The 13,310-nt window shown below is 42.7% G+C and overlaps 1 protein-coding gene across 1 annotated transcript in view; it reads left to right on the top strand.

Annotated features, from left to right (window-relative positions):
- Nucleotides 1–9,961, top strand: part of LOC307233104 (whirlin-like) — a gene marked incomplete at both ends in the record, with an annotated part of 80,752 nt that extends 70,791 nt beyond the window's left edge. The window contains 7 exons of the mRNA XM_080004317.1: nucleotides 911–1,096; nucleotides 1,430–1,609; nucleotides 4,085–4,153; nucleotides 4,247–4,964; nucleotides 6,050–6,225; nucleotides 7,310–7,438; nucleotides 9,785–9,961. Of these exons, the coding sequence (XP_079860443.1) occupies nucleotides 911–1,096; nucleotides 1,430–1,609; nucleotides 4,085–4,153; nucleotides 4,247–4,964; nucleotides 6,050–6,225; nucleotides 7,310–7,438; nucleotides 9,785–9,961 (1,635 nt within the window). The remainder of the gene's footprint in view (nucleotides 1–910; nucleotides 1,097–1,429; nucleotides 1,610–4,084; nucleotides 4,154–4,246; nucleotides 4,965–6,049; nucleotides 6,226–7,309; nucleotides 7,439–9,784) is intronic.
- Nucleotides 9,962–13,310: the final 3,349 nt, after the last annotated feature.

Below are 13,310 nucleotides of genomic sequence, written 5' to 3'. Positions count from 1 at the left end.
CCTCCGACTTGATGCCGAAGACTCAATTTCTTTTATTGCGTCGGAAGGCATGAGGCCAGCTATCATCCAGCTCGAAGAAGCTGAGCGTCATATGCTGCAATCTGCACACTTTAAATAAAGTTTAAATACAGTAAGCAATGAGGCCAGTCCCCTAGTTATTCCACTTATTATCTTGCTCTTTTTGGACCTTCTTGTCCTTTCATTCCCGCTTTAATCATTCTAGCCTTCGGCTGTGCATAATTGTATTTTCTGTTTTTTGCTCGACATACTGGGAAGAGTTTTTTTTTATGTCCTGCCCCATTTATTACCTTGTGTTGTGATACACATCATCGCACTGCACCCAACCAACAGAGTACAATTTTGCCAATGCTTTTTTAAACGCTGTATTTCCCCCATCTAATCAACTGTTTATTTGGTTGGAACTATTCACAGAAAAATATTGGTGGCATTGAAATTCTTCCCTCTAACAACTTCCATTTCCCACTTCCAGGGCTTAGTTAATTCTTTCAAAAATCTTTTTTCTTCTCTTAATCTACATTTGGCTTAAAGCCTCAGGAAGTTGCTTAAACCCAGTCAATTTACCAACAGGGAGAGAGCCTATTTCCAGGGCAAGCGAGTCATGACTGAGGCACCCAGAGGCTTTGAAGTGGCTCCCTTTCTTTGGACACGATAAGCTCAGCTGTTGCAGTTGTGTGCAGGATAAGAGAGTGGGGTAGGGAAAGAGGGAGGTACTCAAAGCAGGTTCAAAAACTGAGTGCTGTTTGTAAATTTACTTCTACTGTAAGCTTGCGGACGTAGCTAACTGTTTTCACTCTTTCTTTATCGCCTTTCACCATTCTCTTTCCTGACCACTTTGCATCCTCCATCCATCCATCCATACACCTTTTGGACATTCCATGAACTCTTGTAGCCAGTGGTGGGTAGGGGTGTGGGGCGTCCGGGTGCACAGGTAACTCTGGAGCAGCAGGCCTACCTTCTGTTGACGGAGCCGGAGAGGCAGACCATGGTCTACTACCTCCAGGAGTACCAGGATGGACACATTAGAGTGGAGTCCCTGACCATGGCCCTGTTTGAGCTCTTCAATACCCACGCCAAGGTACAGATTACAGCTTTAGCACCACTTGAACAAAATTACATTGTAGGGAAAATATAGGTTGACATGAATTTAACTTTCTGTAGGAGCAGAAAATTGTACAACCTACAAAGCCCCAGTGTACTGTACATGAAGCTGCTTGCACGTAATCAGCAGCCAAAAAGCTCAATACCCCACAAACCATTTTTTTTCATGGAGAGAGCATTGACACCGAAAATGGTACCAACTCTACCCCTGGTGTGCTGCACGTCTAAAAATGTATCCCAAGTTGAGATACAATGAAAGTTGAAATTGTTAGAGCTTTGAGCCGTCGTGCATGTTCCCCTCTGGTTCCAGTTGTCTCTGCTGACCGAGGTGAGGGCCCTGGTGGCCCCCCAGGATCTTGAGCTGTATGACGAGTTGGTGCTCAACCGCGAGCGGGAGGCTCACAGCGCTTTGCAGGGAGGTCTTGGAGTGCTGCATCCGCAGAACCACTGTGTCCACGAAGCCAGTGCCGGACCTGTCCCGATGGCCCAGGTAGAGATGAGATCTGTCAGAGGGCCTTTATTAAATTTATAAGATCAAACTTTTATTTCCTTTGTATGTACAGCCCCTTTGTGTGAACCCTTGTTCCTGTCTCATACTGCTGCTGATTGGTTACCAGTGGTTTGCAGTTTAAAGCAAATCCAAAGTGGATATCCTGGCTGTGAGATGTGCTTGCAAATTTAAGTGTTCATTCATATGTAAAGGGGAAATGAGAATTTCTAGCCTGGTAGCAAGTCTTTTCTATTGTGTATTTAGCATAACCTTACCCATTGGAAGTATTTAATGTTTTTCAATGGCATCCCCCCTTCTGCATTACATACATTTACCATTATGGTATTACATACAGTTACCATCATGTATTTTGGATTATTAACTGATTTTGGTACCCAAGGTTTAACATTTCAAGCATTTGCTGAAAAACTCTCCTATAAACCATGCTGAATCTTAGCAGTTTGCTTAAGCTGTTGTTTCTGAAAATTCGTTTTTTCCCGCTTACCCATCCATTTATATCCAGAGCCTGGCGCCAGTCTCAGAACAGAAGCCTGTTCTCCGCTGAGGTGCGTTAACAACTCGTTTGCGTTGATGTATCACTTTGGCCATATCAATCCAGGGAGACCTCATTCTGCCAGGCGATGGTCATCCTCCGATCCACTTTGCACTGCAGTCTGGCAAAAACATCCCCAAAGGAGGGAAAAGAACAAAGATCTGATAACACTGTTTTTGGATTCTTGTTCTAAGACAGCACAGGGTTTTGACTCCTATTGTGACAGAGCTGTTTCCTTAGGTCCTGCCAAAGGTGACACGACAGTACACTTGTCGCGTTGTTCTGATCTATGTTACAAGAGTTGTGATCTCATTCTGGCCTCCGGGGCCTCTTTTGTCTCCGCCGTTAAAACCAGCCGGTGACGCAGAGTGCCTCAGAGAACACTCTTGTGTAATTGTCCGTGCTGACACGTTAATTACTATGGTTGTGAAATAATAACCTCCAGTAAATTTCTAATATTGGCTAATTGATAGCAACTTAGTAACGGCTGAGTAGGAAACAATCGGACAGAAAAGAGACGTTTGAGCACAATGTTGTTTCATGAGGCAGATACATCAGATACAAGTTTTCAGACCCCTTCGCTTTTTCTACATTTTGTTATGTTACAGCCGTCTTCTTATTTCCTCATCAATCTACACACAATTCCCCACAATGACAAAGCAAAAACAGGATTAGAAAATGTTGCTAATTTATTTCAAATAAAAAAATGTAAATATCACTTTTACTTAAGTATTCAGACCCTTTACTCAGTACTTTGTTGAAGCACCTTTGGCAGCACTGACAGTCTTGAGTGTTCGTGGGAATGATGCTACAAGCTTGGCACACCTGTGTTTGGGGAGTTTCTCCCATTCCCAAGGATCTCTCTGTAATTTACTACGTCCATCTTTACATCGATCATGACTAGTCTCTCAGTCTCTACCGCAGAAAGACATCCTAACAACATGATGCTGCCACCACCATGCTTCACTGTAGGGATGGTACTGGCAAGGTGATGAGCGGTGCCTGGTTTCCTCCATACTTGGCATTCAGGCCAAATAGTTCAGTCTTGGTTTCATCAGACCAGAGAATCTTCTCATGGTCTGAGAGTCCTTTTGGCAAACTCCAAGCTGGCAGTCATGTGCCTTTTACTGAGGAGTAGCTTCCATCTAGCCACTCTACCATAAAGGTGGAGTGGCTAGATTGGTGGAGTGCTACAGAGACGGTTGTCCTTTTGGAAGGTTCTCCCATCTCCACAAATTAATTATGGATCTCTGTCAGAGTGACCATCGGGTTCCTGGTCACCTCCCTGACCAAGACCCTTCTTCCCCGATTGCTCAGTTTGGTCGGCTGTCCAGATCTAGGAATAGTGTTGGTGGTTCCAAACTTCATCCATTTAAGAATGATGGAGGCCGCTGTGTTCTTGGGGACCTTCAATTCTGCAGAAGTGTTTTTAGACCTTCCCCAGATCTGTGCCTCAACACAATCCTGTCTCGCAGGTCTACGGACAATTCTTTCAACCTCATGGCTTGGTTTTTGCTCTGACACGCACTGTCAACTGTAGGATCCTATATAGTCAGGTGCATGCCTTTCCAAAATGTGTCCAATCGATTGATTTAAATTTATATAAATTTGAACTCAAATCAAGTTGTTGAAACAGGAGGCCCCTGAGCTCCATTGCAAATGTCACAGCAAAGGGTCTTACTGATGTTAATGTGATATTTCAGTTTATTTTTTATAAATTTGCAAAAAATTCCTGTTTTTGCTTTGTCATTATGGGGTATTATATGTAGATTGAGAATGAATACATTTTAGAATAAGGCTTGAACATAACAAAATGTGGAAAAAATGTGAAGAAGCCTAAAAAGCGTAAAAAATTCACTGTATGGGGAGACAAAAAGCCTCGAAATGTCTCAGTGCTATTTTTGTCTTGCTGTTTCTTTCAGAATGACAGCTCGCATAGTGGCAGAATGGAAAATGACGAAGGAGTAAATGCCTTACAAGATGTTGCTCTGGTAAGTCATGGAGTATGCTTTTACCGCTTTATGGTCACTATAGCTTTGCAAAGAGATGCAAACGTGTCAATGTATGTTCTTGTTAACATGGAGGATGATGTGAGGGCCTTGGGTGAATCTCTCCCACCCTGTCCACATCCTTCCGCGCAAAGAGAGCTGACCATGGGGCCCTCCACCAGGCTGGCCCCGCCTGCCTCCAGCCTGCTGTTCACAGGCCCCACCAGGCTGTTCCAGGACTGCCTCCACAGGTCCCTCAAGGCCCTCCCTCAAGCCCACCAACCTTACATGGCACCCGGCGCATACCCCGGCCTGAGCCTCCACCCCCACCACACTTCAATGGGCTCCCTCCATTACACGTGCCAGAGTTCCCCTCCGCTGCCAATAGCCTCCAAACTCCACCAACAACCCCACCCTCTCCACCACCACCACCACCCCGACCACCATCACTACCATTCCGCTGGCCACCAGAACCAGCCCAGCTTCTCGGTGCACCACACCTGCCCGGGCTTCCTGCACCGTCGGGAGCCCCCCGGTTCCGCCTGGCAGGAGGGCCCCGCAAAGCTCTGCGCCAGATCCGCTTCCTACGAGAGGTCCTGCGCCCCCACGAGGTCAGCCTCCTCTTCCAAGACCAGCTCCCCCATGCCGTCCCCTCACCCCTCGCCTTGCCCCTCGCCGTGTCCCTCTCTCATCATGCCGGCCCCCCCTCCGTGCAGTCCCGACCGGCCCTGCTCCCCGGCCCTCCACCCAAGGGGCCCTGTGGTGGACATAAACAGGCTGTCTGCGGAAACCAGGCCACAGTCCCAGCAAAGAGGTATACAAGTGTGAGAATTATTACTATTATGCTATGGTCACAAGAACACAGAACACAAAACACTATTCTTAAAATAAGGAAAGGTGTCCTTGATGGTTTTCTTTCAGAGTGGAGAGCATCAAAACAGTGATGTTCTCCTTAGGGAGTTACTTAATTTGTTCAAAGAAACATCTAGAATTTGTTATTTGCTATCTCTGAAGATTTCATTTCTTCAAAGATCAATAAGTAGTTTCCTAAACATGATTATTGGCCAGTCCATTTCTCTTGAAAGAAAATGAAGAATCCGTTGTTTATTCATATTTTTGCTGTATATATATATATATAAACACTTTATTAATACTTGTGGAGAAATTCATGATGCATGTATGAATATTTGTGTGTGTGTGTGTGTGTGTGTGTGTGTGTGTGTGTGTGTGTGTGTGTGTGTGTGTGTGTGTGTGTGTGTGTGTGTGTGTGTGTGTGTGTGTGTGCGTGTGTGTGTGCGTGTGTGTGCGTACGTGTGTATGTATGGTTTTTTTTATGTATATGTAATATAAATTGATGTGCAAAAGTGTTACAAACACCATACATATGTAACCAATGTTTATCCAATTATAGTTCTAAATATTTAACTTTAAATATGATTAGCTGTATTTAAATGCAATTTGTTGTGAATACAATACATTGTTGTAATATACAGTAATTTACAGTATTCATAAATAGTAAAGTATGAATATCTGGTGACCTTAGATAAACAGTATATAAGCATATAATGGTTCATATTCAATAATGTACCATTGGGCCTAGTGCAGTATGAATAGCGATATCTGTTCACCCAGTTTATCCAGTAAATATAAAGTAAAATTTGTAGCGCTACTGAGGACTCAGTCGTATGCTGTCGCACCCTAAACCTCAATCCAAGTTCCTCCTGGTAGGTGTCGTCATAACCCAAATGTGATTAGGTATTGACAGACCAGGCCAACTTTGGCCGAGTTTTTCTCTGGTTTAAAAAGAGTCCTCCATCGTCTTTAGTCCAGTCTCTCTTTGCCTTTGTCCAAAGTCATGAGCCACATTTGCATAATAACATCCAAGCCGTCCCGGTGCAGGGGCCACCCTGTCCCAGCTGTCAGACAGTGGCCAGACACTGAGCGAGGACAGCGGGGTGGACATAGCTGAGGCCGGTGGGATGAGTAAGGACGGCAGCCCTCGGCCCAGCAAGAGCCAGCAGGGCCCTGCTGAGCGACAGGGCCCCCATGGCCCCACCTCCCAGGTCTCCAGACAGGTGAGGCTCAGAGACATCATTGTTAGCCCACCGTGAGGCATCTTTATCACAATGTCTTTATTTCCAAGTGAGCAATATTCTTCTGCTGCCGATGTTGTGATATAATATTGTAATTTTGCTGACGCCTGACATAAAATTGTTTGGTTGCCCTTTTTTGCGTCAACGTATAATTTGGCTGCCATTACGGAGTCTAAGCGGGTTAATGGGAAGCTGGGCTGTAGAAGTACATATCAAATGTATAGAATTAAAGGAGCTGCACAGAACAGAAAATTAAGCTCTGAGTTCCGAATAATGACAAAATTAAAATGCCTGAAACATTTGCTTCCTGAAACAAAATTTGCTTCTTTCTTTGCTTGTTCTTCATAAGAATTGCACCCCACTAGGACTCATTTTGCATTTATTAAGATGAATATATTATCATATTATATATATATGTATATATATATATATATATATATATATAAATAAATAAATAAATATATATATATATATATATATATATATATATATATACAAACAGTATATACTGCATATAATAACAATTAAATAACGTGCGACTCCACAGTGGCATCATACACTTAAGTCCTTGGTGCTGCAGCTCTCAAAGGCTTGGGGAGGCAAGTGCATGAAAAGGGTTTTAGGAAGAGAATTGCCTTATGCATTGGTCAGGACAGAAAACAGAACCACAGCAGCATATTGTTAGAGCACACAGCCGAGCCGGCTCAGCTGTGGGCTCAGAGGAACTTGAGGTCATTGGCATCCTTTCACATTCTAACGGGCCGATTGGGCGCTTGCATGGACAGGCTTGTCCAACCAGGAAGGGAGAAGCCGTTGAAGTGGAGCCTTTACATTAAACCTTCTCAGTATTATAATCTAACAGTGTCAAATAGACTGCTAAATCTATGACAAAGTGCTCTTGACTCAAATTGCCCTCTACGTTTAGACACTGTATTTGCTCTTTGAGGGGAAAAGATATTCTATATTGTGTTCCCACCTTCATGGAAATTCAACAAAAAATTGCTGACTAATAATGGTGCTCAGTACAGTACTTGCTAAGTACTAATTAGTCTAAGTCCCCCAACAGACGGGCTCCCCCATCCCACTACCCACAGCCACCCTGGTCCGTGTGGAGAAGAACGCCAACACATTGGGCATTGCAATCGAGGGAGGAGCCAACACCAGGCAGCCACTGCCTCGCATCGTTACCATACAGGTGAGAAATCATAACCAGACCCCCTCCGGAACCCCCAAGGCCTTTAGAAAGCAAAGGACAAAAAATATTTTCATGCGGTGTGTGTCTTTGGAATAAATACCCCCTTAGGAGTCAGGAATGTACGTGTGTCCATTGATTCGACTCCCGCCCAGAGGTAAAGGATACCTGCAATATTTTTTAACCAACATCCTATTTTTTTGGGAGTGTTTTCATTGGAAGTCAATGGATGTTTGAGTTTGGGCGTATGGGTTCTACTGCCCATCACTCCCGAATAGGTGTACAGCAAACATAGGCATACTTAATAAACAAGGAATATAGGAGTGAATGACTTGAATCCCCCCATTTGATAGAAGATTAAAGCCCAACAGGTGGATGCAGGGGGGGTGAAAGAAGTGCAGCAACACAGTAAGTAAAACAGGTGGAGCAGGAAGGATTGGCTTCTTAAATAGGCTGCCCCATAAGGGCGTGGAAGTGTGTGGAGCTGTCAAGCTGTTTGACAGAACTAGCTCCACAAGTTACATCTCATTAATGGTCTGTGGCAGTTTCGTCACCACTCGCCACCCAAGTGGCGTTTTCAGGGACCTCCGGCACACAGACACAGAAGACGGGGTTGTAGACACTAGTTTATTATAGAGATTGGGCCAGTTGGAATAAGCCCAGGAGTTTGTGACAAATTAAATAAAAATAAACTTACATTTTCCACAAAAGAGAATTTGTTTAGGATGGTTACCCTTAACATTTTTTTTGTTTGATTTGTTTATTTATTTTTCAAAAATTACACATGGAGGTAAGAAGACAATAATCATAGAATCTAAATTATATAAATTTTAATTTCTCTCCTACTTCTATACATTGTAAAATAGTAGGATTGGCAAATGCAGAGAGCGAATAAGTATTCAAGATACTAAAAAATGATCTTTGACCTTGCTTGGGTCATCCCTGTCCGCATTGTTCCGCTGCTTAATATGTTAAATATGGTGGATTGATATGATGATTAAAAAAAATATTGTTCCGCTTCATTCGGCATCGCATGTAGCGAGAGAATGTCTCAGAACTGTCACTTATGTCCCATCTGGGCTTCCTTAGTTATTCACATTTGTCTGCACTGCCATTCAAATCGCTTCTCATGTCCGATCACTTGGGGCTTTAGTAACTTGTGCGCTTGATTTCCAAACAGCTCACACCGCCCTGAAGTTCAATGTTCCTAAATCAGGAGTGAGAATTACAAGTGTTTCCGCAAAATATATATGGGAAACAGAAATGAACTGAGAGATGAGAGGTGTCAGGAATATCATAGTAATTAATGTTCAGTATTAATGTTCAGTATGTCCAAAACCATAGTGTGCTTCAGGGCCCGACACTAATGTTTAGATGTGTTTGCCAAGTTTGCAACCATGCATCAACCATTCTGGTTGCCAAGACTGACAAAATGGTATCCAACTTTTTATCATTTTATAATGGAGTGACATTGATCATACCGTAGATCATTATAATCTGTATTTCAATATTAAGAGATTGATATATAGTAAGAAAGGGGAGACATATTGATAGATATGTTTTGGTTATATTTTATATTTACGTTTTTTGAACTGGTAAACAATGCAATCATCAATATCTCGCCTGAAGTCTAACCTTTTTTTGCACAGTTTTGCTCGGATGCCTTATTATTACATCTTCCGTTTCTAAATGCAAGGCAAGGTATACCTTATTCGCTTATCTCTTTGGCGCGGTTGACAACTAGATGACACAAGATGGCTGACAATGGCCCAAATCTGGTTGCCTGGGGCGACTGGAGCAACCATTAACGTCGAGCCCTGTGTTCAAATAGCATACAAAAAGCACGAGGATGACATTCTACAGCTGGTTAAAATTGTAATAAGCAAATGCGGGACTCGATGCTGGCAATCGTATCCCACAATGCACTGTAAAGGTTTCCAGGCAGTGTCGACATCAACCCTCGCACGCTGAAAGGAAGCGGAGTAGCTGTATGGCGATGTAATATGTCCGAGAAGACAACGTTCGTTGGACGATGGTACAAACATGTAGTTGTTAGTACATTGTATACTATTCTGAATGTAAGGCTTGTATTCACACACACACACACGCACGCACGCACGCACGCACGCACACACGCACGCACACACACACACACACCGAGACTCAAGTGGCTTTGTACTGGCAAACCACTCATGAGCCTTAGTCATCAACCTCTTCTCTTCGCTTTAGCTGCATTTATTTTTAAAATTCCTTTCATCTCGCTAAAATATATCTAAATGCCTCCCCCATTACCGCCACCGCCACCATCACTCGCCCCCTCCCGTTCCTCTCCCTCTCCCCTCTCCCCAGAAGGGTGGCTCGGCCCACAGCTGCGGCCAGCTGCGGGTGGGCCATGTGATCCTGGAGGTCAACGGCGTGCCGCTGCGGGGGCTGGAGCACCGGGAGGCGGCGTGCGTCATCGCGGAGGCCTTCAAGACCAAAGACGCCGACCACATCGACTTCCTGGTGGCTGAGCCAGGCTTCTAGTCTTCGGACCATGAGCGTGTCAGGGAAAAGGGGTCAATGGAAAGGACGTCTTCGGCCGGATGTCGATGACGGATGGATTGCACTTTTTGGATTGTTATTTTTTTTTATTTTTATTTTTTTTTGCACAACTGTGTTGACGAACCTGGCATAGGACGGGGACACTTGGCGACACATGGCGGAAACCTGCAGCGTTTGCTTTTTGGAGAGTGAACATCGGGAGTCGAAACAGTGCGAGCGCCTCGAGTGTTTTGGACAATCACAGCGAATACTTGAACGTCAATTTACATTTCGCCTGACTGAAAACGAAGGACAATCTCCAGCTCTCTCTATAACGTGATCCTGAGTTGTCCTGACATCTAGATGGCGTTGATTCAGATCACGCCCCCAAACCCATGCGTCCGATCCTCCAAAACAGTATAAATACTACGCTATGAATATATCGCAGCTGCAAATAGAGTCAGGTTTAATGTTGTGAATGCCAATTTAGGAAAATTATATTAATAATAATAATCTGTTATCCCCATCTGTTGCCAAAAATAATGCATGCTCAGTACTCTGCCTTAAATGGGGGACTTGTATAAAAGTTAGTCAACTCTGTTTGTCTAATCTTAACAAACACCCTTAAAATCCTATGTCCTTTAAAAGCAAAAACTGATTTTAGAATGGGGGAATAGGAGAAAAAATAGATATGAAACAGAATATTGAACAAGAAATGAAACAATAAATTGATGCGATCACCCCCCCCAACCCCACCACCGTGTTCAATCCCTATCAATCTTTTTTATGACCTCTCAATCTCAATATTCCATCACCATCGATATTATTTCAAACAAACAGAAATGCTAGCTGTAAATTCATTATCTGGTGTATATATGCAGTACTTTAATTTTCTAACACCGGGAAGTGTACAGTATTACAAGAGTCCATATTTTGTATTTACTAACAGGTCTATATTAATATATTAGAGTTGTTATAGAATCGTATATGAGTTCCATTGTTAAGATTTCTTCGAGAGGCAGACCGTGTTCCATATGTAAAAGCACATCCAGCCTCCCACGCAGCGGAGGATCTACGGAGTTACGATCATGCAAATGTGGACTCTGTGGAGAGTAATGAACCAGTTGCACACTAATGCACTGCTAGGGGAAAATGCATTTTCAAGGCAGGTCCCGCTGTCACTGCAAATTATGTCCACGCGCTATAGGTGATGGAGGAATTATGAAAGGAATGATTGAAGAAATGTGAAGGTCTGGGCCAACCCGAGACACCCAAGTGGTTAACTGAGGATTCAAATGAAATGATTCATTTATTTGCAGTATATTGATATCTATATATTGATATATTGATATTGCTATGATGTCTGTATGATGTGTGTGTGTATATATATATATATATATATATAATATATATATATAATATATTAATATATATTTACGATAAGATAGTACTTTATTGAGTACTATCTTAGTAATTACTATCTGGAGTAATATATACAGTATATATATAATATACACAAATATACATGAATACAAATGAAATAAAGTGTAAAAAAATCAGAACAATGGAACTAATAACACGATATATCCACGATATATCCAGTATATATATATATATATATATATATATATATATATATATATATATATATATATACACCACTGTATATATACACCAGTATTACTCCAGATAGTAATTACTTATCTTATTTTATCTTAAATATATATTAATATATATTCATGAGTCATAAGTTAATGAGTTAATCTATACCTGGGAATACAGATATTAACATGACCCCAGCAATACCTCTATCACTTTTTATTTTTTGCTTTGTATTGTTGTTCACTCATTAAATCATTTGTTGTACACGATCAAAAGAAACATGTTGCGCAGATGACAGTTGTCACACCTTTGTAGTAGGAACTGCACAATCCGTGTATTTGATTTATTTTAGGGCGTGTGTCTGAGAAGTGGATTCGAGGATGTTCTGAAGGGACGGACGCGCAGCATCTGAAAGGGTATCTGAACGTATACAGGCAAGTGTAATCAGTGCAAAAGCAAAGAGCTGTAAATAGGATTCCCAGACATACATAAAGGGACTTGACCTCAACCTGGATGTACAGAATTATGTAACCCGCTTTTTGTGGCTGATGTAGCTGCTAAACCCCCCAACCTCCCTCGCCCCGCCTCGCCTCCTCCACCACCACCATTACATCAGAGGTTGCACCTCAACGATAAATGATGATGAGCACTCCCGGCCCTTGATATCACCTCTGTACTCTCTCCTTCAATCGTTATTGGTCTACGGGGACGTCGGGCGTGGAAAAAGTCATCGGATGTGGCTGGGCTTCCACTTAGTGCAATTTTACTTTCAAAAATGATGGTGGGTGTGATCAAATGGGACTCCACCACCCGCGCCTGTGGTCCGACGCAAGCGTTTGGGGGGGAAACAAAAGAGAACGGAATAAAGACTTTTGAAAATGGAGAAACTGCGGGATTCCCTGTTATGTTTGGTCGCGTTCACTGTGTTCAGATTTTTATCAGGAGGTGGAAAATCCAGGTTCGGAAAAAAAGTCAACCAATGAGGATCTGCTGAATAATCCGATCGCAGCGGTAGTGATGAAAGGTGTTGTGGAAGTTCAAATTGACTTCAGGTTAGGCGCTTAACTCACGTCTGAGCTCCGCAAATAAACCAGGATCTCAGAATACAATAATACAGAAGTTATTTTTTGAGATATCTCAGGAGAATTGAACAGTGTACAGCGAGGAAGCCTGCGGAAATTCTCAACATTCTAGTAAAAGAGTTGGTTCTATAGACGCGCCTCCTCCTCTTCCTCCTCTGGGAAGACTGTCACAACGTATGGCCTTCACAGGATAACACTCATACAGTAGTCTTATCACAAAGGAAGACTGTGGAAAAAAAGGCACCAGGCTACTGTGTTATAAGGTTCAGCTAAGAGAAGAATAAAACATGTGAAAAGCACATGGAAGTAGAATCAATATCCATATGATCCAAAGGAAGACTCTTATTGGAGATCCTGAGGTTCTATATGAGTCACTCAGTGAAAATAGTTGACTTTTGTGTTGCGATATCAAAATTGTGAGACTGTACCAATTCATCAGTTGCAGCCTGAATAGCTGCTCCAACAGCTACCATTTTGGACATTTGTTGACGAAGTCACTCAGTAAAAAGAGTTGTCTCGATTTTCTGACTTGTTGTTTCCAGACAGTATTTGATTCAGTCAATGTGACGCGTGGTGAGCGATGGAGGACTTCCTGTGAATAAGAGTCAGAAGAGAATTTGCCACTGAGCTGTGAATGGAATTCTGCCAGAAATCATTTAATTCTGTCA

The sequence above is a fragment of the Zeus faber genome (genome assembly GCF_960531495.2).
Source record: "Zeus faber genome assembly, chromosome: 7".
Taxonomy (NCBI): domain Eukaryota; kingdom Metazoa; phylum Chordata; class Actinopteri; order Zeiformes; family Zeidae; genus Zeus; species Zeus faber.
Note: the sequence above shows the minus strand (reverse complement) of the source record. Positions and strands in the feature narration are given on the sequence as shown.